Below are 27,801 nucleotides of genomic sequence, written 5' to 3' on the forward strand. Positions count from 1 at the left end.
TCCTATATGTTTTTGTAATTGATAACCAACTATGCTGAATGCTTGGATGAACATTTTAGTGCTGCATGAAACATTCCTATGCAGTTAACAATTCTACATTTAGAGTAAATAGAGATACTAAGGTTCAGAAGTTAAAGTGTAATTTTCAGTTCAAATGCATAGAACCCTTTTATTGAGCCTTCTTGGCTTGTGGAAAGCTGCCTAAGAGCTTGAAAGAGGCCATTCTGATGTAAATATCTGTGTTATAAAAAATGGACCACCACAAGGTAGTATAGTAAGTCCTTTATTATTCTTTATCATAAAAATGGCTCAAATAATGGACAATAAGACTAGTTGTTCATTTGTTGCTGATGTTTGGAAGTGTGGAAGAAATGTATGTCAAATCATCAAGAAGACACCATTTCTAAGACTGAAAAGGTGTCTCATAAATAGTGTTTCGAATTTTCTGTCAATAATACAATGATAAGAAATCATTTATTAAAGGGAAAACAATCAAGACTTAAAAGAGAGTTGCATGATACATTTTTGGGAAGTTTCCTTAATTCCCTATTCCTTGATTAAATCACTGTTGACAAATGTAAAGTAATGCTGGCTGTAGCAAGTTGTACTGTATTGTATTGCATTTCCAAACCTTTGTAAAGAAAGAACAAAAAAAAAAAAAAACATTAACACTTTACAGATTTCTATTTTTTTAAAGGGGACATATCATGCTTTTTAATTGTTCTGTTCCACATTTAAATAATTCAATTGTGGTTTCTATAAAGTGGCACTGCAATGGTTTTGTCTGAATTCCTCGTTATTGTTGCCCCACATGCTCCTCTTTTACCCCTGTTCTGTTCTGCATCTGAGAACAACTCGTTTTGGTGCCGTTTCTTTAAAATCTAAAGAATGAACCTCACACCCTGCCCTCCTCTAGGGCTGTTTGGACAATTTTGTAGTATGCTGGGGGAATGTGTAAAGATCAATCCAACATTTTGACTTTTTCACTAGTTGCTTTGTCATCCTTGAGCTTGGGCTAAAAAATCCCTTTGAGTAAGAAAAATGGTGGATAGTAATCTGGACCCCAATCATCTTATTTAGCAGCCTTCTAGAGACTCCATGTACCAAAATGTATATAAATGTAGAGTTAGATTTTGGATGATATGTCTTTTAAAAAAAACACACAATTGTGTATCATTCTCTTTCCACTCCACATTCCTGTAGTACATACTGTCAATGTATGACATAACATACCAGTAAAATAAATTGTAATGGGTGTGCTTTGTGACAAAAGTGGAAAGGTTCACGGGGTTCTGCAAGGTAGTATGTAGATGCAGAGGTCTGTCCATGGTCCTGAACTAGCAAAGGATTTTAAATTTAGGTTTTTAACTTATATTGATTCCGCTCAACATTGTTGTTGAAAAATATTATCTACAGCATTGCTAAGATAAGGTTCTGAAAATGCAGTCGGCCACACAGTATTTTTTAAGGAGCGCCATTAAATTGCAAAGCAACAGAAGAAGCATTACTTCTTTTTCCACACAGGGATAAATGTCTGTCTGGGAGCAACTCCACTGGAGCACGGAGCTGAAATGCCGCTTGTTTTTGAACATTCAGCAAAAGTCTTCAAACACACGAAACAGAACTTGATCTTACACTGAGGACAGGTGAGATGTTTGCAGTGATTTTGTTTATGCTCCAGCAGTGATCCACAGGTGGGACAGGCCCGGATGGAGGGACACCCAGTGATTCCTTTCACCTTGTCAAAGACGATATCTGGGCAGGTTTCCAGAGTCTGCAGCGCCGTGTTGCAGCAGCCATCATTCTCACAGCGGTCCAGCCGCGGCTTTGGACCTTTCCATTCCCTCTGGCACTGCCAGCAGAACTCATAGAGCCGTCCTCCCTTTTCTGTGCACGTTTTGCAGCTGACACAAAGATTAAATTCATCCTGTCTCGCTACAGGGGACTTGCATCCAGGACACTGTTTGGAGACAGATGGAGATTTAGAATACATTTTAAAAAGTGTTCTAAACAAACTTCAAAGCAAGGCATAAAACATATACTTTTCTGGTAACAGCAGCATTGATGGTCCTCATTTTCTTGAAGTGCTGTATTTCTTCAGGGGTCAGGAGGGCCATCTTCTCAACTTCCTTATAACGCCACACAGTATTACAGCCATATACGCCACAAACAAACTTCCTTTGTCCCTTAAAAACAATGAAAAAAAGAAAAACAGCCTAATTTCACATCAATCAACTCTGCAAACACGTCTGAACCTCGCAGGTTTAGTGTCCGCTTCAGTGAACACCAATATTCATACTGTATTCCCAACAACGTTCCAGTATTTTCCTCTTGGAATTACATATTTTTTTTGCACATTTTTTACACTAGATCTTGGACCTTTCTTCATTGTTTCGTTGGGAGATGCTAATAGCCATTAGCACTTCCTTTTTTTAACTCGTGCTGCGCATGCGCAATAGGTGTTTCCATTAATGTCGTAAATAAATAAAAAAGGCTTTATTTGCTAACAAAGTGAGCAAAAACAACACATAAAACGGCAAAATAACAACTAGTACGCCAGCAGGACGTGGAGCGCCTCCGCAGGTCATTCATCCCTGCTGCCATCAGACTTTACAATGCCGCACTATAACTGCAATAACTTGTGCAATAACCAATGTGCAATTATTGTTTAATAACCTGTTACATAATCCTGTTAAATAAGAAACTTCAGCTGGTATAGTTATCTCACTACCTCACTGTTGTTCTGTATCTGGTACCACTTTAATGTACAACGCCAAATCCATATGTTTACAAGTCACCTTAAATGTTCTTTCTTTCTTTTCTTTCTTTTCTCGATCCACTGTATATATGTGGATGCACTGTATATACCTCATGCACATTTTCCTCCTTTTGGGACCTTCTTTTGATTATTGAGCCGATGTGACAAGTGAATTTCTCCACTGTGAGATCAATAAAGTGTATCTTATCTTATCTTAATCTTTCATAAAACCTTTGTATGTAACCAGAGTGAGCTACTGATGTATAGATTTGAAAACTGTCAAATAATGTGGCTATGCACCTTTAAAAGAGGCACATCATTATATTTAAACTGTTTATTGTGCCTCCTGTGGTAAATACTGACTGAATAAACAAACATTGTGGTTTTCTCACACATTATTAAACTTGGACATAGTTATAAAATATAACAAAACAGAAACCTGTTAGGTTACTGAATAGAAACTATTTAAAACACCTATTATCCCTACGAAAGCTCTCAATATCAGCTAAATGGAACAACTTTAACTAACCATTAATCGACAATTAATCATAAGTTGTTTATTTGTTAGCATCCCTAATATATACTTAAGAAAAAAAGTTAAAATAAATTATAATTAATAGATACAATTGTTGTTTCAACGTGTGATGTTAAATTAGTTTAGGGTTTTACCAAGATTTGGTAAAGACTACATCATTAAGAAGAAGGCAGTGAATATTATACCAAACCGGAGGATTAATTATCAAAATCATGTTGTTTGTGACATTTTACCTCTTCCAGCTGCTTCAGACACCAGTTAGTGAGAGACATCGGGGTCACAGCGTGACCACAGGACATTTGCGCTCTTGGTGATGCGAAGCCTTCACACAAAACTGCGCAATAACACAAACAAATAGTAGGTGAGCAAATACTTTTAGGTCAATTTCCGGCAAAACTACAGATTAGTTAAAGTAAGTCACCATTAGCGACCTACTTACAGTCCAAGTCATCGTCTCCGTCGACAAATGTCAACGAAGTGTCGTTGGGATCATAGCACTTCTCCTTCGGTGTAGATTTCCCCACACCCATTTTCATTCGCAGCAAAAACCTGAAGGGAAATAATAAAAAAGAAAAAGGAGAGCAAAAACTTTCGATTTCATTCTCCGGAGCTCAAACTGTCTGAGAGTAACTACTTTATAGAGCCGAGATCAAAGCGAAACTGTGCCTTTAAGACATCACGTTTGGCAAAGTCAGCTAAATGTTACGCAGAGCAAAAACACGGCCGATGAAGCTGCAGCCCAGCGTTCCTGTGACTGAATAAAACCACGTCTTACCTGTCTAGTTTAGCGAAAGCCGTGTGATCGATGAACTTGGACATCTCTCCACTTGGACGAGTTGCGTTCAAAACAACCAAAACAAAGACGCAGTTCAGATCAACTCCAATCAAAACCCAGGTCGCTACTGAGTGTGCGCCGAGGACTACGTTTTTACAGACCTGTTTATGTATTTTTTTGTTTTTATTCAAGATCCGATCAATGGAGCACAAAAAGTTATGTCTGTATGCAGACAAAAAAAATGAGGAAGCATTTCCTAACAAACACACGGAGAGACATTTTTTATTTTTTTATTTTATTTTATTTTATTTATTTTTTTGTTTAGAAATGTGTGTTACCGGGAATTTTTAGGACACATTTGTACGTTTAAAATCAAACATTACAGATCACAAAGACACTTATATCCAGAATCTTTCTTTCTATCCTAATAATTAAAATAAATTATGAAAATATGCTTTCCTGCGCTGCGATAATGAAAGTGAAAGTATATGGCAAAAACTACTGGAATTTCCCCCGGCAGAAAAACGCTTAACTAAAACTGGATTAATGTTACCATGGTGACATTAATGTGACTTTATTATAGCTGTAAGCAATACTTAGTAATTTAAAAAATATATGCACAAGTATTTTATTTAAACTTAGAAATCAAGACCCACACACAGGCGCTACGAGCAATAAAACAAGATTTTTAATGCAATTATAAAACATACTTATATTATTTTGATCTTGTGTCAAAGGACTTGTAAAAGTAAATAAAACACAACAATTGAACATTCACATATCGTACAAACCCCTGGCAAACTGTCATGTTTCCATCAACAAGCCAACTTTGAAGCAAAAGTAAATTTGGAACTTACTGGATGAACGTGAAAATATTGGAAATAGAGACAAATAAGTGTAAAATTTATTTTTTAGCTAATACGCTTACTTTTGTATATTAAGCCTAATGAATCTAGTTTTTACACAGCATGAGGCTGTGTTTTGCATTTTTATCATGGAAACTTATTTTTAACTAGACAAAACCCATTGACATCAAGACCTCTTTGACAAGACTGACCCACGTCATTTGGGACAATAAAACAAAACAACCTGGTACACTAAGAAAAAATATTGAAGAGTATTGAAGCGTTATGTCACAACATATTAAACTAAGAGGTTGTTGTTTCACAATGTAACATTAGCCTGGAATAGTTTACACCGGAGACCATGAACAGAACAGGCTCACCAAGCCTCCATAACACATTCACGTAGAGCAAATGTGGTTTGAAGGGGATCATTAATGTAACTACTGCAAATTCATTAAATAAATCCTTAATTGCAAAATTACATTAACATTTGGGGGCGAGGTTTGTTTATAATCAGATCTTATGTCCAGGTATGACGGGATGTTAATGCACCTGACTATAAATTAGGTTCTGTAAAATGCAGGAGTATGGTTAAAATGTGTAAGTGTCACGTTTTAATAATTTAAACGCAAGCTGCATTTCTCACGAAAAAAAAAAAAAAAAAAAAAAAAAAAAAAAAAAAACACCTTCGCGGTTTGACGAATTGACCCTTTTCACCTTCCGTAGGTCTCCTCCCCCCTTCCCAACATGGCTGCCTTCAGGAGCGGGGTGACTCCGAGCTGCTTAGCAAGATGTTTCCTGAGGCAGACTGGGAAACCGAGCCGGGGCAGCTCCGCTCTCCCGACCCTCCAGAACCAGGTGGGTCCGGCCTGCAGCCCTGCTGCTGTCGCCTGGTTCCTGCTTCTAAAGCGGCGACAGAAACGGCGGCTTCCCGCTGCTAGCATGCTAGCCGGTTAGCGTCCTCACTGCGTTACGAGAGTGACTTTGACACAGGAGACGTCAATATAAGTCAATTTAATACTGAAATTAACATTTTCAGGTCGGAGCATCGCTGTGGTTTAGTCGGCGGTTCTATATCTTGTTGTTAGGATGTTATTTAGCGCATTTATCGCCGCAGCAGCGTGGCTTCAGAGATGCTCTATCAATTTTCTGCAGATCTGAGATAAAAGTGGCGTCTGAGCTTTTCTTCTGGGGTAAAATGCGTCATTTAGATTAGGTTAAATGTTTTGGTTCAGAACAAAGGAAGCTGCCAGACGTGTCCTATGAAACGTGAACTGCATTTAAACATCACAGCTATTATCGTGTAATATTAATAATAATAATAATAAAGCACAAGTTTTTTTTATTTAATTTTTTTTACTTTTATTAAACAAATTCAAAGTACAATTCCCAAACAGCAAAAGCACAATTGAACGTATGCCATCCATAAGTTTTCATAAGACATTAAAAAAATAAAACAATATAAACTTAAACAGACAGTCAAATTAAAAGAAACAAAAGGGGAAAAAAATGAAACAAGCACCACAGGGGTTTAGCTAAGGTATACTGCTATCAAATCTAAAAACTTTAAGGCTTTGTTATTTTCAATAATCAACACAAGTTCCAGTTAGACGCGCCACTTTATTAAATGTCTGAACATGAAACGAAGTGCTTTCAGGGATGTCCTCTATCCAGCAGGCGCTGATGTTCATTAAAAAGGGGAAATCTGCGTAACTTCCAGCAAAATTCAATAAGGTTATCGCTGTATAGGCTTAAAAAATGTAAAAAATTATGAAGGATGGACAGCTTTATAGATAGTAAAAGCTTTCAACATGAATCCTTGCTATGTATGTTTCAAATCTGGAGGGGAAAAAAAGAAATGTTGCATGTTCATCTTTCTGCTTCAGAAACTGTTTACCACATTTTGAACCTGTTGTTGTTTTCCTCCTCGCAGCTGTTGCTTCACAGCTCCAGCCTGCACACGCTGCTGGGCTGCAGCAGTCCCCTCAGCAGGTCCCAGGTCAGCCGCAGGCACCGTGGAAAGTTCCTCTGGGTCGGCTCTGTGGCCGTTAGACACAACAGCTCACAGGTAAACTAACACACGTGTTAGAAAGAAATATATATATTTTAAAAAAAGAGCTGAAATGATTATTTCTGTTCATGTTCATGTTGAACAGGACGGTTGTTGTAACAAGCTGCATTTTGGCAAAGTCCTTTCTGTCTTCGGTACCAATCTGCTAGCCTCGTGAGACCATCCTGATCTCGCGAGCTTTCAAGGTTTCACTCGCAGATCAGTCTGGCTACTCTCCGTTAAAGAAAATTTGGAGCCGTTCACCAAACGAACGTCCAATCAGCGTTGGCTTTGAGGCGGGTTGAGGTGTGACGCAACGAGAAGCGCGACAGTTCAGTCTAAACAACATGGCGGCTTCAGCCGATGAAACTAGCGTTAGCGTGGCTATGGAGCAAGTTTTATCGGAATTACAGAGTATTTCTCTGCTGAGCTAACGAGCCTTTACCTGCAGCAGCAAGAGTAGCTTGGCTTGCGGTTGTGTTTTCGTCGTCGCTCTGTTACGAAGCATGTTGACGAGTACGTCATATGCTTCGTTGATCTGATTGGTTTATTTGGCCCGTCTATCACCAACATAGGCCAATCAGCTAACCAGTATTTTCGCCCCTTCCCAAAATTACTTCAATGGAAGGTTTCCAGATGGATATGCGGAGCAAATCCATCTGGCGGAGTCAGGTAACCAATCTGCAGCCAATAGATTAAACATCCGTTACCTTTTTAGCTTGTAGAGTAAAACTAAACTCTGAGAAGCAGGATACTGTCAGAGCTACCATAATAGCTTCCTTGCGAGTTGTTGTTAGTTTTAAGTTACATTTTTGAATAAATGAAGTGACATGAATTTGATTTAGTCTCTGTTCTGCAACAGAGAATTTAAAACAGACAACAGGAGAATATTTTTGCTCTTATGAATCTTTTTTTTTTTTTAGGCTTTTGCTGATCATTTGTCTCTGAATCTTATGTTAATGTTCTAAATTATTACATGCACTGGTAAAACTTTGCCCTGTAGCTCCAAAATGTATTTGAAAGATCCATTTCAGAGGTAAAGTGTCTTAGCTGTGAAGCTCATCTCACGTTGTTTGCAGATTTCTCTTTAAAATTCATTTTGAGTGAGAAATCCTGGTTGCCGTCACTGTTGCACATAGATGATATTTAGTCGATGTTGTCCATCTGAGCTTTTTTTATTCATATTTTAATCTTAAGATGAACTCTGTCATATTCAGGGAGCAATGAGCTGACTTTATCGTGGTTGTTGCAGATCCCGCCTGCCGATGGAGCGACACCGCCTCCTGCGCTGGAGTCCTCAGCATCTCTGCCTGCTGACTCCGTCCCCGTCGTCACACAGACGGTCTCCCAACAGGTCAGCGGAAAATAAAACGCATTTCACTGACAGGCTTTCGTCTGGTCTCCCACCCTAACGCTCTCCTGAACCGGTCGCTCCAGATCCCGGCTGAAAGCGTTTCGGCGGCGGCCTCGGCGGCGGACGGCGCTGCCTCGCCCGTTCTAGCGCCGCCGGTCATGGAGCAGCTGGCCGAAGTGGCGCCGGTCGCAGCAGACATCCTGCAGGCCGTGGCTGCAGAGCCCAGGCTGGTAGAACTGGGACTGGCCGGCTACACTCCTGTGGGTCTGATCCAGAGCCTGTTGGAGTTCTTTCACGTGGATCTGGGCCTGCCCTGGTGGGGAGCTATAGTCGTAGGTGAGCAAAATGAGACTTTTATGGCCATTTATTCCTGCTTTTAGGGAATTTAAGGTTTATTTTATGAAATTCTGACTAAACACTCTGTTTGACTTTTTGTCGTTGGCTGTAGGAACGGTTCTGGCCCGTTTGGCTGTGTTTCCCGTCATAGTGAAGGGTCAGAGAGAGGCGGCCAAGCTGAACAACGTCCTGCCTGAGATGACGAAACTAACCAACAAAATGAACGAGGCCAAGCAGAGCGGGAATAAATACGAATGTACGTCTTGTCTCCACAGTCTCTGCCCTGTTGGCTGTCCTTCTCTGTCCCACTCAGTCTGCTGGTTAATTTTTATTGCAGTTGCCAAAGCGTACTCTGATCTGAACCTGTTCCAGAAGAAACACGACGTGAATCCTCTGCGCGGCTTCCTGGTCCCTTTGGTCCAGGTAGGCTCGCCTCTTTAAGCGCATAAGTGTTTATGGTTGAAAGCACACGGTGGAGGGCTTTAATAATCTATGATCCTGGGGGCTATATTGTTTTAATATTCACACCCTGATAGGATCTAACACGGCAAGCTGGGTTTAGGGGGAGGGGTCAGGATAAGAGTCACATTTATTCGTTACATCCACATGCAGAAATAATGACTCCAGATCAATTAACAGACGTCAGAACTTGATTAGTTTATTGTTAATTTATAAGCTAAATGTATTCTAATAATAATAATACATCAAACTTATATAGCCCTTTTTCTAGACACTCAAAGGCTCTTTCCAACAAAAAAAAAAAGAATACTTCAAGAGTCCCACCCCTACTGGGTGTCATAATTTTAGATGCACCGATCGGCATTTGTGGGCCGATTTTCAGACAGCAGATATCACATAGCTTTGATTTTGTAGATTCACATTTCTCTTTAACGTTAGCTTTAATATTAGCCGTGAAAAGAGCATTAAAATCTGTTTTTAGTGCCTTCCCGGTTGAGCCGTGGTTGGTTAGTTTATGTTGGGAGCAGATGTGACGTCGCAGCATGTATGTAAGCGGTAGCTGCAACACCTTTAACTAGAAAATGAGCTTGACGAAGTTAAGCCCAGTTACATAAAGAAGTGTGATTTTTTTTTTTTTTATCACCAAACTGCACAAAGTGACTGCATTTAATTAGATTTTTATATTTATTGATGCTCTCAAGAACCCAACAGTGAAGAAAATAGCAAAACCAACCATCTGGACCATACTGGCAGTTTTTGAGGGTTTTCAGACGCCACTAGGTGGAATTTATCGTTGTCCCAACTATCAAGCTAAGAAATTTTTCCCGATAACGATAAAACGATGCAATACAGGCCCACCCCTAATGTTTTTATGTGCTTTGTTTCCATCCTTCCTGTCTGCTTGCTCCTGGTACCTCTCTCTCACGTTGATCTCCCCCCAGGCACCAGTCTTCATCTCGTTCTTCATCGCTCTGAGGAAGATGGCGTATCTGCCGGTGCCCAGCTTGCAGACGGGAGGCGTGCTCTGGTTCACCGACCTGAGTGCAGCAGATCCCTTTTATATCCTTCCTCTTGTTGTCACTGGGACCATGTTCTTCATCCTGGAGGTGAGGCAAGCCTTTTAGCTCCACAGACTCCATTTTCCTCCCATGTCAACTGAATCAGAGCAACAGTTCGGCTAAAACCCGTCACACTGATCTGCGTCTTTCAGCTCGGAGCAGAGTCCGGCATCGACAACCCAAATCTGCGAGCCATGAAGACGGTTTTCAGAATCATGCCTTTCGTCATCCTCCCTCTCACCATCAATTTCCCCACGGTTCGTATGGATTCGTCCCAGAACCTAACGCTGTGCTACCAAGATGTCATAAAGCTCTGCCGCTCACGGTCTGGGCTGAAAACGTCTGTTCCCAGGCGGTGTTTACCTACTGGCTGACCTCCAACTGCTTCTCCCTGGGTCAAGTGGCTCTGCTCAAGCATCCTGCAGTCAGGGAGAAGCTTAAGATCCCAGAGAGGATGAAACACCCGGCGGCGGCGCTGCCTCAGAACGAAGGACTTATCGAGAGCATAAAGAAAGGTCAGCGTTCAGTCCAAGGAGTTTTTAGTCAGCGGTTTTAGTAAAGGCGTGAATTGATTTTATCCGTGTGGTGACTGCTTTCCAGGATGGAAGAACGCCCAGCTGGCTCACCAGCTGGAAGAGAGGGAGAAAAGAATAAAGAACCACCTGGACCTCGCTGCCAAAGGTCAGATTCAACATGTTGGTCCTTCATAAATTAGCTTTTTTTGAAGGATTAAATGTCTGATCCCACTGAGATCAGACATCTCTTTGGCTGAAATAGCAGCAACACTTCTGACACAATAAATGAGAGAAAACATGCCCTAAAAACTCCATTAAGTTGACAGACCCAAATATTAGTTAACTCAGTAGAAAATAGTGAATAGAGGTAAAATGTATGTGACTATGTATTCTAGTTGTAAACTGTGCTTTCAGTAGTGTACAACGACCTCACAATGTCAATAAGTCAAATTATTTAAACCACTCAATCAAAGTAAACGGGAGTTTATATTATGAAATGGAGACAAAATCTATTTTTAATGGGTACGGTGTGCCTCCTGAAACTTTTAGTTTTGACCAACTAAAGTAAAGCTTATTCAGGGACTACTGCAAACTTTAAGGGCGCCCTCTTGTGGTTAGTTTGACTTATTGCAAACAAATAAAAGATGAAGCATCTGGAGGTCCCTGAAGGAATTTTAACTGTTTGCAGATATTTTTTTATTTAAAGCTACATATAAATAAACTGTCAACATTTTATTTTTAAGAACCATTTTCCATTAATACTATTGATGTGTAGACTCTGCATAGCCAAACACCCGTGTTGCCATTTTGTTCCTTCCTACTTGGTTATTTAAATGGTTATTTAAAAAAAAGCTAAAATCATGCTTACATTAGATTTAATTGTATACCATTTTCTGTAGACTTGTATATTTAACACTGTTCTTATAGAGGTTATTATTTTTGCAAGAAACAGAATTTTTATAAAACATGAAAGATTAAGACTGCTGACCAAACCCAAATCACTCTGATCAACTTCCTCTGGGTCGATGTTTATTAGAGCCTGAAAACCATATTTTCATAGAAAAGATTTAATAAGGCCTTTCTTGTATAATCCAGGGAAACTGGACTAATAATTAGACTTTTAGCAGGAAAATATTTAGGAGCAACACCCAGAAGCATCTTGAGAATGAAAAAATAATTTTGGAACAAAGTTCTTCAGTTAAACACTTAGATAAACTGATTTTCAGTCATTCTGCTCCAACGTTTTGTGGACCTGGAAATGGTGACCAATTTCTTTGAAGATACACAAACTTCACTTCTGTGCTGTTATTTTTTTATAATCTTCATCTTTTACTTGTAGGATTTCTATTTAAACATCCCAGTGTTGCTAAACATTTCACCATCAGTGCTGGGAGTGTTTTCAGTTTATTGATATAGCATCACTTTACATCAAGGAGTGCTGTAGAACATGTTTTAACTTCTCCTGTTTTGCCCTACAGGTCCACTGAGGCAGACTTTTACCCACAATCCTCTGCAGCAGATACCTCGGGATGCTGCAACATCAAGTAAACAAAAGGAAGCTGGAGTCAAAGCGAAGCCATGGAAGGAAACGATCGGATGAATCCAGTCGGCTTTTAGCTCCTCTGCGTAGAGAATTATGTACATATTTATAAACAGAAGGAGGGGGGGTTATGTGTCCTAAACAAATATAAACTCTGCTTTAAAGTGTGTGATATTGTTTTATTGTGCTCACAAGCAAATTCTGCTTATCATATACAAACCTGAGTCATAAAGTCGTTTTATTATAAATAAGTCTCTGCAGCTGAACATGATCAAAATCTAACAGACCTACTATTCAGCATTTGAGTCAGACTCTGCAGCTTTAGCGTAAAAATAGCCCTTTACTCTGGCAGACGTCACGGCCGACAGTGTAAAACATCTAAACGTCTTCATGAACGCCAAGTCAAACACTTTATTTTATTGCTCTTCCTTCAGTGTGCAAATAACGTTAAGGCAGGGTGGATGGTCAGCAGTGCTTTCAGTTTCAAAAGATGCCCGCTTAAAGAAATTCATCGATAATCTTCAGTCTTTAAGTAAAATAAAACATTTCCATGATTTCACGCAAAATAGGTGGCATAATTAAATGTCTGGACTGAGATGCTCAGGCACACGAGGACTCCTGGGGTTCATTTTATCATTGTCCCTGAAGCCACGGCTGCCACCACGAGAAATAAGTTCCCAGTCTCCTGGAGGTGATTGGCAGGCCAATCCGGCTCGGGGCGCAGATGTTTGTCCTCCGGGGCCCTTCAGTAGCAGCAGCTGGTGGACCCGAGTTCAGACACGGTGTCTTCAGTCTCTGCCAGTGTGCGAAAAACAACCGCCTCTACTCCGACTTGTCCATCTCCGTCAAAACTGAGTAGCACACCTTCTGAATCAGGATGCCGCACTTAGCTGAAAGAAAGGTACAAGAGGAAGGTTTCAGTCCCGCATTAATAATTATAAACAAAACATTTAGGTTTTGTCTGTAAACAATTATTTTACAGAGATGTGATCAGCTAAGACTGCTAGCAGGATAATTAGCCATTTGGATAATATTGAGCGGAGATCTGTTGGGTATAAATTTAACAAATCCGGCCTTTTTGACAGAGCGGCTAGAAGAAAGCAGATATAGAAAACCAGAGCACAGCATCCCCATAGCAAAGCATGGTGATGGCAGCATCATGCTGTGGGGATGCTGCTCAGAGCTAAATACATAGAAATCTAGGACGAAAACCTCTTTTTGAGGCTGCGACAAAAACGTGTCTGAGGCGACGTTTCACCAGTAGCAGGACAACTACTTTAAAAAACACACAACAATGGGTAAAATGGTCTGAACACTTCAGATCAAGATCCATTCAGAGTTGAGACATAAAACCTATCTGCGGTAAAACTGGAAAGTTGCTGTTCAGAACTACTCTCCATGCGCCCTGGGATTGGGTTAATTTGCAAAAAGACAGAGAAAACATTTCTACGTCTAGATGTGCAACGTCAGTAAGGACATAAGTCTCAAAATGCTCTCCATTGTAGTCGCATTGAAAAGTCCTACAAAGTATCAGGTGGGGGTACAGATGGAGGCTACCACAACCAAGCCACTCCAATAAGCAGCTACAATCCTTGGGTTTATGGCGGTGGGCTTCCTTAAAGGAGGTCATCCGGCCTTACCGATGAAGCTGCGCAGCCACAGCGGCCTCTTGCTGGCCGGGGTGTAGCAGCAGAGGAAGTAGACGGGCACCCCTGACACGGCGATGCCGATCCCGATCAGGGAGTTGACGGTGTCGCTGTAGAGGGGCACCACCACCAGGAAGATGGTGAGGAGGCAGAAAATGATGGGGTAGAAGAGGCTGAGCTGTGAGCAGGAGAGGAGAGAAGGGGGGGGGGACAAGTCGAGGTGAAGACCTGAAATCTGAACATTCAAACTCCGTCTGGACTTTGACTAGGCTACCTTCAGCGGCCTCTCTCTGTCGGGCTGCTTCCAGCGGAGATAGAGCTGCCCTAAGATAGACAAGCCGACGAAGAACCAGTAGCTGAAGCTGTAATAGTTGATCAGCCTGAAGACGTCCTCCACGCACAGATATATCAGAGCCATGAAGCCCTGGGGAGAAGAAAACCCGGTCAGATGAGGAGGTTAGGCGACGAGTGGAGTTTAAAAGACCTGGGAGGCGACTGACGTTGAAGAGGAGGGCGGGGATGGGAGTGTATCTGAAGACGTGGATCATGCACAGGAAGTCAGGCAGGTGGCCCTCTCTGGAGCCCACGAAGAACAACCTTCAACCGGGAACAGAAAGCAGAGACGGTTTGCAGCAGGACATTTGATGGTGAGGTTTGGTCCTCGCCTGGAGCCTGAATCCCTCACCTGGAGGCCGCCACGATGGAGGCGTTCAGCCCGCCGAAGCAGGAAAGAGCCACGGCCAAGGGAATGGTCCAGTTCATCACCCCAAACACCTGATCCGCAAAGGTCTGTAGAGACACAGCAGGTTTTAAAGCACAGCCCATCCCCACCCAGGAAGGCAAAGGTTTACCGAAAACCCCTGCAGGAACTCACCACGGCAACAGCGTCGCTGTCCAGGATGTCGTTGATGGGGAGGACGGTGTAGTAAGCCACGTTGGTCAGGATGTAGATCACTGTCACGATGGGCATGGAGATGGCGATGGCCAGGGGCAGGTTCCTGCAGTTCACAGAGACAGTCAGCAGAGGGCAGCAGATCAGAGGAGACGCTCATTAGAGTCAGAGGGGGGACACCTGATCTGCCTGGGAACCCTGAGGGTCTGGAGATCCAGACACAATCAGACCAGGCTTTGTCCAAAAATTAAAGCAGCGACTCAGCAAGAACATTCAGACACGCGTCTTTCCTTTCATTGTAAAAAAGGTTTCTTTGCAGTTTAGACAAAAGCTCTTTGAATAGCTCTTCTTGACAAATATTTAGCCAGAACAATGCAACAGATTCAGATTAGACGGCATCAGAACAGAGCCTAGTATTATTGATAAGGCACCTAATCAGTGCAATATTTAGTCTGATTTTTCAGATTACTCTTTAAACAAAGCAACACAAAACAGGACGACACAAATATGTTAGATTACTTTAGATATGTTGAATGTGAATGCAGATACATAAAAAACACAGCGAGCAGCTTATATATGTGAGCCACCTGATTATTTAAACAGCTCATGGTCATGATGATCAGATAAAATAATAATTTATTCAGTCTACTTATGTGTCACTGTTTAAGGAGGGTGATTGAATGAGGAGATCTGGATATGTTTCAGGTTCAGTCTGCAGAACTGACATCATTTTTTTTAGGGCTGGCCTGTGGCGCCTTCATGAAACTGGTCCATACTTCCAGCAAATATGAGAACTTAATGTTCCTTGGAAAGGCCTAATATGAAACAGGAGCCATTTTTGTCTGAAAAGAAAATCCTGGCCAACAGCTGGCACCTGCCTTGCTCGTGAGACCTACAGTAAGAAAACAACGCTCACATACAGAGGAGTACTGGTTTGACTTCCAATCATCATGGAGCCTCCCACCGCCACTGCTTTCACTCGTGTTTGAATAAAATCCTGTCTTTAAGTTGGTCCCTCAACGTCCTGACTGGTATAAAATATTTTAAGCTTTTAGAACGAGATTAAACCTAGCAGTATATTGTGTTTATGCTGAAATTAAGGTTTGAAATGGGGCAGGGTTGAGTAATTAAGATCCTTATGCAAATGAACCATGAATCAAAGCAAAACAAAAAAAAGATACTATAAACAATCGCTGCAGGTATGGATTCAAATTCTCACTTTTTAATTAGATTTATTGAAAAAAATCATTTTATTCAGTCAAGGATCTATTTAAAATGCTAACGCATTATAATTATGATAAAAAGAATGGAAATTCTCTTTAAACACCAGGGTTTTATGTATCTTTTGTATTTCTACAGATTTAGGGATGTTCCTTTCCAATGTGGATTCATCCTTGTTTTATAAATAATAAAACAGTGGGATTTCAGATAAACAGGTTTACACACTGGAGGTTAGATTGATGTTCTTTTAGAATCTGGTGAGTACTTTTTTTTAACACTGGCGCCTGCATAAAGATGGAAAGAAATGCTCCCTTAAAGGTTGAGGGAGTTTGTGTGAAAATATCTTGTATGAGAACCAGAGGAGGAAAACTAATGTTAGAGTGATCGTATGAAGAAACTACATCAATGCCAAGGAGTATTTGAGATCATGGAAAATTTAAGTCACACAGAAGTACAATAATTTGACATTATCTATTAAATAACTACAATTTGGGCCAATTATATTTTATTTACAGGTATGTTATTTATTTTGGCCTTGATTTGTGAAAGATATTCTACAATGAGGATGGATTCTGCTGTTATATACATTTAAATAGGTAAAACTGTGAAAAAAGGGCTTTGGCCAGTGATTTTCTTTGTGTTCCCTTAATATGGGAATTTTTGTTAGACTGGATCCAAACCACTAAGTTTCTGGCATCAGACGTTTGTCCCTTTCCTCAGCACGGGAGAACAGATCTAAAACGTGTCTCGGTGTGTTTTATTACTCCGACTCTGTCCAATGTTAGCTGCAGTTGTGATCGGACTTGTCTGGGAGGGATCAAATGGAAATCTAGTTAAACTCCAGGTTGGGACAGAGATGTTCTTCTGGAGCAAATGTCCAACTCATCCGATCGCCTGAAGCTTAACCATCCTCAAAATCTCTCCAAGGCAGTAGCTGCACGCCCAGGCTGTAGGTGCATCAAGTCTGCATCTCCTCAGGGGGCGGCACAATAGATAACAAACATATCGTTATTTACACACGCAACGTGCAAATTGCCATGAGCTGCTTGGACTACAATAAGTGTAAGCAAATTTTTTAGGTACCCTGCATTCAGACTCTCTGTGCCTGTAACATGTTTTCTGACACGCATTTAATGCAAAAGAGGGTGTAAATCCTTTAAGAGACAAAAACAAAGTTGTTCCATAACCATAACAGCTAATATTGGTTAGAAGCCACTATTTGAAATGAGACTTTGCTGTTTCGGTGGAAAGAAATGTAATTTTAATGTATTTCCAGCAGCTGTACAGACTAGTCATTGTCTGTGATGTATATTTCCTATGAACCAGAAGCAGAAAGAAAATTTTTAACTATTGATTCATCACAGTTTATATCTTTATCATAACAATGACCAGTATAATTGCCTGTTGTTTGTTTTACCGATTTTTTGTGCAACCCTACTTCATGTCATACCAGCCACTAGGACTTTATTTTCAGGGTAATGATGGAAGGTGAAACCTAAAAATCCAATTTTTGTTAAACACTTTATACACTGTGAATTTGTCTGAGTACAATTTACAATTTTTTAGCGAAGGACCAAAGGTTTAATGAGTTTCTGAGCAAAATTTTCTTCAATTTGAGTAAATTTCAAATTTCCAAAATTCATTTTTACAAAAATGCTCCTTTGATACTAATATGAAGCTCAAGAAATCTAACTTAAAATAGTTTAAAAATGATCAGTTCAGTTGCTAATCGGAGCTTAAGGTTGGACTTTCCTGCTTAAAGTGTCATAGTGTCATGTGGATTTAGGAAGAACATGTTGGATTTAGCTGTTTTAATTAATGCCGACAGTCCCGCTGAAGCGAGTGAACTTACTGTCGACCTCTGACCATAAGCACATATGTGTCCAATCAGAGGTTTATGTAGTTCACTCACCATGGTCATGCTGTTAATATAACATTTTCAACAAGTATTTTCCCAGGGTTTCATAACCATACAAAACACAGCTGAAGTGATAGTAAAAGCAAGAATTAGGTGGAAAAGTTTGAATTTACCACGGGTTTCTTTCATCCACACAGCATCTGATATGTAACCTGTAATATTGGATCGCATGACCCAAAGTATCACCCTCAGATGAAGAGAAAACGGTTTGGACGTTCAGGAACATCCCAGGGATCACCAAGGCTCTATGACCTGGGAACACTCCCATGGTGAAGGAAAATAAATTATTATAAAAAACTGAAAGGCGCTGAACAGGATAGAAGCTTTTGCTCCGGGGGTCAACATCTTCAATCTCAGCGGAAATGAACAGCTGAAAAATCCAGCTGTCCTCTTTGGAAAGGTTTTATGTGTGTATCAGATAAGGATTGGGACAAGAACCATGCTTAGAGGAGGCCTGCGAACCCACAAACGCTCTCCTAGCTGTCAGGCACGGTGGTGGTAGCATCACGCTATTTTGCTGCCACGGGTACTGCTTCACTGTATGGCATGTATAGAATAACGAATTAAGAGGACTACCTCCATCACCTCAAATAATCAGCTGGACAGATACAACCTAAAAGATGTTATTCCAGCAAAACAATGATGTGAAATACCCAGGAAAACTGGTTCTAACATGGATAAAGCCCGGCTGAAATATAACAACTAGGTTTAATCGGGTGAGTAACAGGAATCTGATCTAAATTAGACTTTATTGCTCTGCCGGGAAGAGTGGCCAGAGCTTAAGTGCATAAAACAGAGGTATAATGAAATATGTGTGGTGCTGCCACCACACAAGGTGTTTCTTCTACATGAGGGTAAGGGACTGGAAGGAGAAACTGAACATCCACCACGGACCCAGGTGCTCCACGCGGACCGTCTCACCTCTCTGGGTTTTTGATCTCCTCTGTGACGAAGTTGAGCGTGTCCCATCCGGAGTAGGAAAACAGAGCGGAGTACAGAGCCAGAGCGATGTGCCCCGGATCCTGAGACGAGCCGTCAAACATGCCGTCAAAGTTCTGGGTGTGACCTGAAACACAAAAATATATTCATATAAAAAACAAAAAACACTTTGAGTAATCATTAAGCTGTTTTAATGAGCTAAGAGCAGGCGAGCAGCAGAATATTCTGCTCATCGACTAATCATTGACATGCATTGGTTCCTCGGTGACGGCGTGATGGGCACCTTGTCCAATCTTCACCAGGCCCGTGATGATGACCGCGATGAGGGCGATGACCTTGGCGTAGGTGAAGAAGTCCTGCACCCTGGTCCCCCACTTCACGTAGGCGCAGTTCACGAAGGTCAGCAAACCTGCGGGGAGGCCACCAAACAGCGCTTTTGTTAGGGACAGAGAGTGGCGTGCAGAACCATCCGACCCAGACAGGGGTCTCAGTGGAGACGTGTGCTCGGTGAACCTCAGCGTGTGCCAGCGTGTTTCCGCGCGGCTGATCTGAGGAAACGCTGCTGCTGCTGACTCAGGCGGAGCGGCCTGTTGTTTGTCAGACGAGGAAACAGCTGAGAGCAGCACATGCGGCCGGACGCTCGTATCCTCAGGGCCACGCAGGTACAGCGCCTTGCAGCAGGACCCGGAGCCTTAGATCTTCTCACGGTTCGTCACGTTACGGCCACAAACTTCAGTGCATTTAGCATTTTAGGCCACATGCCAACACAAAGCGTGGAAGAAAAACCATGCAGGGCTTTCAAAAAAAAAAAAATAAAGATCTATAAAGTTGCCATTCTGAGGTCAAGCTCAGTCAGGTTGGATAGAAAGCATTGGGGAACATCAAGGTTCACATGTTTGAACATGTTCTATATGGAGTTAAGGTTTGAACTTTGACTGGACCACTAACAAATGCACATACATTGATTTAAACTTTCCCATTGCATGATGCTGCCACCACCATGCCTCGCCCTGAGGATCTCATGTACAGAGGATAGTCCTCTACAAAGTTTCCACTGACCAGAGCACCTTTATCACAGCTTCGCTGATCCCCCTACATGGTTAGAGCCAACATTTCTTTTAACAGTAGCTCTTTTCTTCCTGCCTCTTTTCCACCAAGGCCAGGTTTGTGTTTGTCTTGAATTTTAAAAAACCACATATCCCTTTCCTTCTACTTCACGACTGTGTTCTTTATATTGGCTGATTGCATAAAATCCCGTCGCAGTATGCTGGGGTTTTGGTGACGTGAGGTGAAGTGTGAAAAAGTTCAAGGCGACCGAATGCTGCCGCCCGGCCGTGGGGGAAAAGAGGGACGTCTCAGAAGGTCAGCAGGAAGATTTGTAAACCCAAACAGACCCCACTGAGTTTACATATCAGCTCACTGTTGAAGATTGGCAACTATTTACCCTCCTAACGAACTAGCGATAGCAGCAATTGATTTCAGCAGCTTTCCTCTGACATGCTTATCCTGATTTAACCTTGAGCAAAGTCACTTCTTCGCTGCCTTATCTGCTTCTAATAACCATAAAAGCAGAAACTGGACGATCTCTGCAGCTGCATAGAAGCAAATCAAAGCTCCACATTGTTATCCTTTTTGTGGCTGTCCTCTTTTCTTTTCTTTTTTATCTCACGCAACTCTTCAGCAGGTTGTAGTTGTTGTGCAAGTCTTTCTAATGACTCCACAACTTTTATGAACGCTGATAAAATACGATCCCCTGCAAAGCAGCTGACGGAGCAAGTTGCGTCTCAGCATTCCCACTTTATCACGCCTCAGCGGTCACGTCAGACGCTTAGAGAAGAGTCTGAGGCGTGATTGCATTAACCCGGCCTCTGGTTTAACAGGCTTAATGGGAAAAAAAATGTTTGTTTCTTTAAACGGTTAGAGGATCACAACAGGACTGATCTCAACAGGACATCCGCTCAAACACAATAAAATACCAAGCAGCACGCATTACCTCCCCACACAGAGGCGGGGTTAGCTTTTAGCGTACGCTTAAAGGCCAAGATCCTGAAGAACTGTGCAGGGTTCTGACATTACATCCCAAACAGTGGGATATAATCTATATAAAATCAACATAAATAAAAATACATATTGTCCAACTTCTTTAAAAGATAGAAAAAGGTTTTGAACCGATATATAATTAATTTTATAGAAATTGGAGGCCGACCTTTTCTTTAAAAACAGTCGGGACCAAAAACACTAAGATAAGTCGTGTTAAAGGAAAATAAATCCTGACAATATGGCTGAACCTTTTAAATCCAATGTAAACACAAATTAGGTCTGTCCATTTGTGTTTACGCACAAGCTTTAGCTTCTCTGTGGTGTTTGCTGGTATGATCATGCATATTGCATAGTTTTATCACATTGTTCTGTAGTCTTTCCTCTAATTTATACATTACATTTCTTTTTTTATATTATGCACGCTTTTCACCTGAAAATGCTGTAATATCAATTCATATTTGCACAATTTCGACTTTTTCCTCTCTCTGATAAGTTAACTCTCATTTGCTTTAGAGCTTAACTTTAAATGAGCTGTTTTATTTATTTTATTTAATCTCATGTGTAAATCTGGTATATCTAGAGTTACACACTATTGTGGGACAGTAAAGATGTTTTTTATTTTATTCTGTATACTGCAAACAAGAAACTGGACTACGCTGCCAGTCCAAAATAGAAAATCACACACTGATAATTCTCTTTAGCTCTGATTGCAGTAAGCTTCCGCTGCTTTAATAATCCTCTGTCATGTCACAACATTTATTTGCATCCAGACTTTTTCAGCTAGATCTTGTAGAGACTGACAAGGGTTAAAGCCGATCTATGTGCGAAACTGATGTTTCATATTCCTATTTGAGCCCGGAGAATCCTGGCGTCGTCATCTGAGGCATGCCTGTGCTTTCAGGGGAAAAGAAATCCCTGATGGTAAAACCTGCTAATCCAGAATATTCAGGCAGTCAGGCAACCTCATTCTTTGGCCAAAGATTCCTGAACCAGGACATGACCAACTGGACCAACCCCAGATCATAGCACTGACCACTTCATCTTCTTCCATTGCTCCAGAGAGCAGTCTCTCTATCGAACTGAAGTATTTCTCTGCCTGTTAGCTTCACCGATCGGTGGTTTTCTGAAGGCCATCCAGCTGTTCAGTCTCAATCCATTCACTTCCAGCAGACAGTTTTAAATCCCAGTTTCGGTGGCTTCACCGGTCTCCTGAGAAGTTTTTTTTTATTTTTTCTGCTTAATGCCTGGATACATTTTGACCGCTCTGAAACGTCTTCACAGCAACAGGATGTTTTACAGCGTGGTTGTTTGAGAAATTAAAAGCGACTGCCTGCATCGGTTAGGGTTGGATAACTTGTTTCCAGCTGAAACGTATTCCTCCATGAAGTAATTAACCAACAGGAAGCTGCTGCCTATTTGTTTTTGTTAAATCCAGGAGAGGAGCTCTTTAAACCCAGAGGTAAAGGGGAAAACAACACCTTTGAGGCTAACTGGTGAAGATGCATCTGCTTTAAAGTAACTCCGTTTTAATGTTTTTTTTTCCATGGGATTGAATGCATTATACATGGAATAACAATTGTCCAAATCAGTATGCAAAAGTAGTTGCATCAGCTGTTGGGTTAGGGTGTGCCATGCTTTCCCGCTTTGCATTGTATTAACATCATTTTGTTTGACCAGTAGGGTCAACGTCTGATTGATACTTTCTACATTTAGTTTCCAACAGAGATGAATAAAAACATATTTGAACTGAATTAAATAAAAAATATATACACTGGCCAAGATGTTAAAGTACTAAAACCAGAGTAATGTAAGACATGATGGCAGAGACCATGCAGGAAATCCTGACTTTATCGCTGGAAATGTTGACTTCTTGATTTCTTAATATTGTGCAGCCAAAAATTCAATCAAAACCGGCCAAGTGGTAACAGGTTGGAAACGTCAACCACTCCTCATCAGTAGATCCCAAAACGAAAGAATATCATATGTAAAAGACAACAGGGAGTGTGTTGATAACAGCAGAATAACCTTTGTGATAAACTTTCTAAAACTGGACAGGATGGCCATGTTTAACAGAGTAGCATCAACCGTGTAGCTTAAAAACCACCAGGATCACCTTACACAAATACTTCTTAAGGCTGCCTTTGACATAACGAGCTGATGCACAACTGGTCACGTCAGAACATTTTCCACCTTTAATATGACATAAACCATGTACAATTTCACTGGGAAAAAAATCATTTGGTGGAGGGGCATTGTTAAAAAAAAACTAAAAATGCTTCAATAACCCTGAGTGTGCAAAACTTTAAACTAACCCTGTAATGAAGAACCTTCTGCTTTTATATAAACATTAATAGTTCTGTGTCTGGCGCTGGAAGCCCAGAGCATAATGCTGCCACCGCCATGCTTCACTCTGGGTATGAACTGGATCGATGCCCAGACGTTCTGGCTTGGTTTCAGGATACCAAAACATGTTCTCGCTTGAGGGATTTTAACATTTAGTGAAGCTATGTGGAGAATTCAGGAGTTTGTAATTAAGTAGATAACTAAGTTGTCTGTGCAGCTCTTTGACTGTTGCTGTCTGCCTCCCTGACCGGCTCCTTTAAACATAAACCTGTTTTCTCTCATTTACTCCAATGACTGATGATCTAATTCACCACCATATAGTCCTATATAAGACAGCTGAACGTTGTTCAGGTAACCAGAGTCAATATGGGAGATGGGAGGTGTGAACCAAAAAGGGAAATCAATCAAAGTTTAATGTGCTATAAAGTGTAAGGTTAAGTTTTTGCACGTTTATGCTGTCCGGTTATTAAAGCCGATTAATTTCCACACACCTCTGACAGATTTGCTCGTTTTCCCAGATGACTTCTGCCGGATATTTTTCACATTAAAGGTTTTTAATACAGGCTCGTTTTCTTATTTATTTTTTTAAATCATAAAACCTGGATCTTTTTACTGCGCTGTATAGATTTTGTGGATGCCCAGTCTTGATCATATAATTTTCAGTGGGACCAACAGGAAGCATTTTTTTTTTTTTTTTTTTTTTATGGCTTACAGTCGTGCTGAGCTGTCAGCCGCCTGTCAGCCTCCCAGGTCAGAGTCTCCCTGCGGCGAGGACTTTAGCTCGCAGCTATCAGCTCCTCCTCTAAGGCTGCTTATCGCTGAATGGACCGTGTGTGTGTGTGTGTGTGTGCTCGTATTTAAAAAGTGTGTGTTCGTTAATGCATTCCTTTCAGGTGGGGGGGGGGTGGCTGAGGGAGTGATACTTGGGTGCAAATGAGCACAGCGTGAGCATATCTTATCTTGAATCCAAGGGTTTATCTATGAGGCAATGTATTAAGGAGCCCACAGGTACCAGTTCCCTCTCAGCCTGCGCTCCCAGGTGAGCGACACGACGAGTTATTGATACATTTATTAACCGTTTGGCTCTGGTCACCTTGAACAAACATTCATGGGGAATCTCGCGCTGTTTCTGCTTCGGTTAAAAACTTCAGACATGAAAGATTTTTTGCATAAATTTCTAAAATTGAGTAAAACAACTTTTCCCCTGATTACTCCTCACCGAGGCTTCAGGGAGGCTCAGTTCCCCTTTTTGTCTAAACTCAGCAAGAATTTCTGCTGCAGACTTGCTGACTGCAGCCTTGGTGTCACCATCTTTCACTTCTCCACTCCCCAGAGCTCACATGATTTCAGTCCAATGTGAAACCACAGTTGGGGAAAAAAAAATCTTTAACACAGTTCCAGCGTCTACTTACATATGCATGCGGCAGCCAGCAGCCTGTTGGCCACGTAGGGCGCTATGCAGGTGGGGAAGATGGGCTGCACCATGTAGTTGGAGAACGTGATGGCGATCACCGCCTGGCTGGTCGGCTCGATGATCAGCAGGGACGTCCACAGACGGATGAAGGCCAGGAACCCGCCGAAGGCCTCCAGGATGTAGGCGTAGGAGGCCCCCGATTTGGTGATGGTGGTCCCCAGCTCGGCGTAGCACAGGGCCCCGAAGACGGAGAAGATCCCCCCGACGGTCCACACCACCAGGGACAGGCCGTAGGAGGCGCTGTGGATGAGGACGCCCTTGGGGGAGACGAAGATCCCTGAGCCGATCATGTTGCCCACGATGAGGCAGACCCCGTTCAGGAGGGAGATCTCCTTCTTCAGCTTCATGGACTCCTGGGAGCTTTCAGATTTCATGGACGCGGGGCCCCCGTTGGTCCCTTCCTGTGTGGGAGCTGGGCTGTAGGACGCCATTTTTCAAAGTTCAAAGTCAACAGTTTTCAGAGGTTGGTATCAAAAGTCGCTCTTTTCGTCTCAATATGGGGCTGAAGATGAAAAGTTTCCCTTCAGTTATCTGTTTTTATCGCCCTCCATCTGGTGAAGGAAGCACACAAGGACACATCAGCGACGCCGTAACCATGGGGACCGAGAAAAACACGTGCCTTCCTTCGAAAAACCTGCCCACGTAAATACATATTTTACACACCAAGGACACCCGGCGAAGACCGACATACATGAAAACATGTTACGTCGCTGCTGTGGACTCTGCTGGATTGGAGAGCAGCCTTTGTGCATTGGAGAGCCATTAGGCGCGCGCTGCAAATGGCCTTTTAAGGTTGAGTGTATTGACAGAGAGACGGGGAGGGGAAGCAAACACGCTCCTCGTTGGCAACCAAAAGCTGAGGAGGCAACACTGACCGAGACGCACGTTCCAGCCTCAGAGCTGGCCGGGCAGGCACGCACGGTCTGAGTGTGTCAGCAGGGTGGGCTGCAGGTCACATGATTTCCAAAGTTCATCATCCTCAGGCCGCACCGAGTCTGATGATGAGGAGGCGGGCGTCATCCCAGGCAGCGTGCTTCTTCCCCTTTCTGACACCCAGCAAATGATTTGCCTTAATTCTGCTAAATTTGGAATGACGAAAACTTACTCTGCCTTCTAAAACAATCTGTCGAATTACAACCACAAACCTCCATATGTTTTCACTGGATTGTATGTCACAGACTAACATAAAGGAGTAAATAGCTGTGAAGAGATAGAAAGTTCAACCATTCTCTGTTTTAAAGGATTAGGAAACTGGAGTCCTAATTTGTATGTGATTCAGTCTCATTCTGTGAAGGCATCAGAGGTTTGTTGGAGAGCATCAGCGAACAAACAGCCACGCGAAGAGGTAACCCACCATAGGGCCCAGGGAGAAAATTGTGGAAAAGTCTAAAGGAGGGTTACGTTCTAAATGTATATCCTAAGATTGTGGGACAACCTGAAACCCACAAAGACACAGCCGCTCAGGCCGGCAGGCCGGAGGAGCAGAGCATTAGTCAGAGAATTAGCTGGAATTAGCTGAGAGACCCACGGTAACTCTGGAGGAGCTGCAGAGATCCACAGCTCAGGGGAGAGAATCTGTTGTCAGGACAGATACTACTAATCTGACCTTTATGGAAGAAATGGAAGTCCAGTTTTCCATTTACCAAAATCCACCTAGGAACACTGCAAACAACTGGAAGGAGGCGCTCTTGTCAGATGAAACCAAAATCAAACTTCCTGGTCTACATGCATGCTATGGAAGAGCGGAAGACTAACAGAGTTACAGAACACAGCACCACCGCCACAGTGAAACAGGGTGGAGGCAGCATCATGCTGTGGTGATGCTGTTCTTTAGCGGGGACAGGGAGGCTGTTCAGAGCGCCTTAATTGATGGATGGGTTGAGAAGTACATACCATTTTACTTCCACTTCACTGTCCTGTCCTAATTTTGTTGGTCCGTCACATAAAATCCCGTTAATATCCAATAAGATACGTGGTTACAATCTGATAAAGTTGATATGTGATAAGTTCAAGGGGTGTAAATACTTTAGCAAGCTGTCTGGTATGTCTAATTTAACCTTGATTTCCTCATGAACGAATCAGAAGTGCATTCAAAATGATACAAAATAAGGCACTTCAGAAAGTTATCAGACAGATGAAGGTTTCCAGAGTCATTCAAAGACGGTAAACCAAACACATATAGCGAGGAACTGTTTGATCAGCTATTAGAGAGGATGATCAGACCTGATTTGAACCATGATAACGACAGACTCCTTACTCAACGCACGTGAACGTCAGAAAGAGAAGCCCTTTGAGAGAAAGTAAACGGCTCAGATGTGGACGGCTCAGGTACCTCGGCGAAGCAGCAGCTCGGCAGCACGTGGCTTCATGAAGGAGTCTCTGCGAAGAAGAAGAAGGACGGTGCGTGGAGCGCCCGCTCATGTGCCAAAGACAGAGACAGGTGAGGCTCTCACAGAAACAAGAGAGCAAGGGTCAAAAGCTGCCGATAAGTAAGTGATCTGGACTCAGACAAAGTCGCATCCTGGATCCACAAACATCCCTCTCCGGTCAGCTATTTCCACACATCTGCACATGGGACGTCTTACGCGTAAAAGCAACACAGATCCAAAGATTAACCCTGTAATTCTCAGCAACGCATGAGCAGAAATCTTCCAAGTACGCGACACTACGGGTTAATGAATGATGGGCTGAATGGAGGCAGCGTTGTAAACTACGATCCTCTATCAGATACTCCTGTTTGAATCATTAGGGGAAAGGTTCAATACAGCTGATTACAGACAGCCATTCAGAGGAAGACTCACCTTCTGCCTCTAGGCCGGTCCTAGAGTCCTGCTCCTCTCTGGTGTCCTGGAGGAGTGCGGACCCTGGTCATAAATGAGGTATCGTCCTGTTTCTGTTCAGTAATGGGAGCCAGCTTGAGATATCATTGTTCCTCCTCGGTGTTGCAGTCAATAATAAGCTCCCCCCCTCCTGTGTCTTCCTCCTCTCTGCCTTCGTTCTGCTGTTTCCTCTTGTTTTGACTCTGCCTGCAGCAGCTCCTCTGGCCAGCTGATGAGGCACTTGCGTCTTTTATATGCACTTCTGCTTTCTGACTCATTACCGC

General features: G+C 42.2%; 3 protein-coding genes across 5 annotated transcripts; 1 reads left to right on the plus strand and 2 right to left on the minus strand.

Moving 5' to 3' along the window:
- Positions 1-280: 280 nt before the first annotated feature.
- Positions 281-4,182, minus strand: LOC118565685 (uncharacterized protein DDB_G0292642-like). Of its 2 annotated transcripts, XM_036146365.1 has the most exons (5): positions 4,069-4,182; positions 3,733-3,842; positions 3,527-3,627; positions 2,043-2,186; positions 281-1,960 (listed from the first exon to the last, which is right to left on the minus strand). In XM_036146365.1, the coding sequence occupies exons 1-5, from the start codon at positions 4,110-4,112 to the stop codon at positions 1,505-1,507; spliced, it is 855 nt and encodes a 284-aa protein (XP_036002258.1). In that variant the 5' UTR covers positions 4,113-4,182; the 3' UTR covers positions 281-1,504. The 2 variants fall into 2 exon arrangements, with proteins under 2 accessions (XP_036002258.1, XP_036002259.1); XM_036146366.1 differs by lacking the exon at positions 4,069-4,182 and having other exon boundaries at positions 3,729-3,892.
- Positions 4,183-5,632: 1,450 nt separating this feature from the next.
- On the plus strand, positions 5,633-12,392 carry oxa1l (OXA1L mitochondrial inner membrane protein). Its single transcript, XM_012867684.3, has 11 exons — positions 5,633-5,771; positions 6,847-6,981; positions 8,216-8,317; positions 8,401-8,653; positions 8,766-8,909; positions 8,991-9,076; positions 10,054-10,218; positions 10,323-10,427; positions 10,523-10,685; positions 10,771-10,851; positions 12,164-12,392. The coding sequence occupies exons 1-11, from the start codon at positions 5,661-5,663 to the stop codon at positions 12,283-12,285; spliced, it is 1,467 nt and encodes a 488-aa protein (XP_012723138.2). The 5' UTR covers positions 5,633-5,660; the 3' UTR covers positions 12,286-12,392.
- Positions 12,384-27,748, minus strand: slc7a7 (solute carrier family 7 member 7). 2 transcript variants are annotated; one of them, XM_036146370.1, is made up of 11 exons: positions 27,500-27,748; positions 27,031-27,146; positions 24,637-25,249; positions 19,125-19,250; positions 18,824-18,968; positions 14,746-14,869; positions 14,557-14,660; positions 14,372-14,468; positions 14,146-14,295; positions 13,866-14,049; positions 12,384-13,115 (listed from the first exon to the last, which is right to left on the minus strand). In XM_036146370.1, the coding sequence occupies exons 3-11, from the start codon at positions 25,127-25,129 to the stop codon at positions 13,048-13,050; spliced, it is 1,491 nt and encodes a 496-aa protein (XP_036002263.1). In that variant the 5' UTR covers positions 25,130-25,249; positions 27,031-27,146; positions 27,500-27,748; the 3' UTR covers positions 12,384-13,047. The 2 variants fall into 2 exon arrangements, with proteins under 2 accessions (XP_036002263.1, XP_012723136.2); XM_012867682.3 differs by lacking the exon at positions 27,031-27,146.
- Positions 27,749-27,801: the final 53 nt, after the last annotated feature.

Source organism: Fundulus heteroclitus, chromosome 14 (genome assembly GCF_011125445.2).
Source record: "Fundulus heteroclitus isolate FHET01 chromosome 14, MU-UCD_Fhet_4.1, whole genome shotgun sequence".
NCBI lineage: Eukaryota > Metazoa > Chordata > Actinopteri > Cyprinodontiformes > Fundulidae > Fundulus > Fundulus heteroclitus.

Excerpts from the sequence above, each read along its gene's own strand:
- LOC118565685 (XM_036146365.1), bottom strand. The coding sequence starts at position 4,112 with ATGTCCAAGTTCATCGATCACACGGCTTTCGCTAAACTAGACAG. Across the intron at positions 3,628-3,732 it reads CGGAGACGATGACTTGGACT|TTTTGTGTGAAGGCTTCGCA; the intron begins GTAAGTAGGTCG and ends GTTATTGCGCAG. Across the intron at positions 1,961-2,042 it reads ATGCTGCTGTTACCAGAAAA|TGTCCTGGATGCAAGTCCCC; the intron begins GTATATGTTTTA and ends GTCTCCAAACAG.
- oxa1l (XM_012867684.3), top strand. The coding sequence starts at position 5,661 with ATGGCTGCCTTCAGGAGCGGGGTGACTCCGAGCTGCTTAGCAAGATGT. Across the intron at positions 5,772-6,846 it reads TCCCGACCCTCCAGAACCAG|CTGTTGCTTCACAGCTCCAG; the intron begins GTGGGTCCGGCC and ends TCCTCCTCGCAG. Across the intron at positions 8,318-8,400 it reads CACAGACGGTCTCCCAACAG|ATCCCGGCTGAAAGCGTTTC; the intron begins GTCAGCGGAAAA and ends CGGTCGCTCCAG.
- slc7a7 (XM_012867682.3), bottom strand. The coding sequence starts at position 25,129 with ATGGCGTCCTACAGCCCAGCTCCCACACAGGAAGGGACCAACGGGGGC. Across the intron at positions 19,251-24,636 it reads GCTGGCTGCCGCATGCATAT|GTTTGCTGACCTTCGTGAAC; the intron begins GTAAGTAGACGC and ends GCCTCCCCGCAG. Across the intron at positions 14,661-14,745 it reads ACAGCGACGCTGTTGCCGTG|ACCTTTGCGGATCAGGTGTT; the intron begins GTGAGTTCCTGC and ends GTGTCTCTACAG.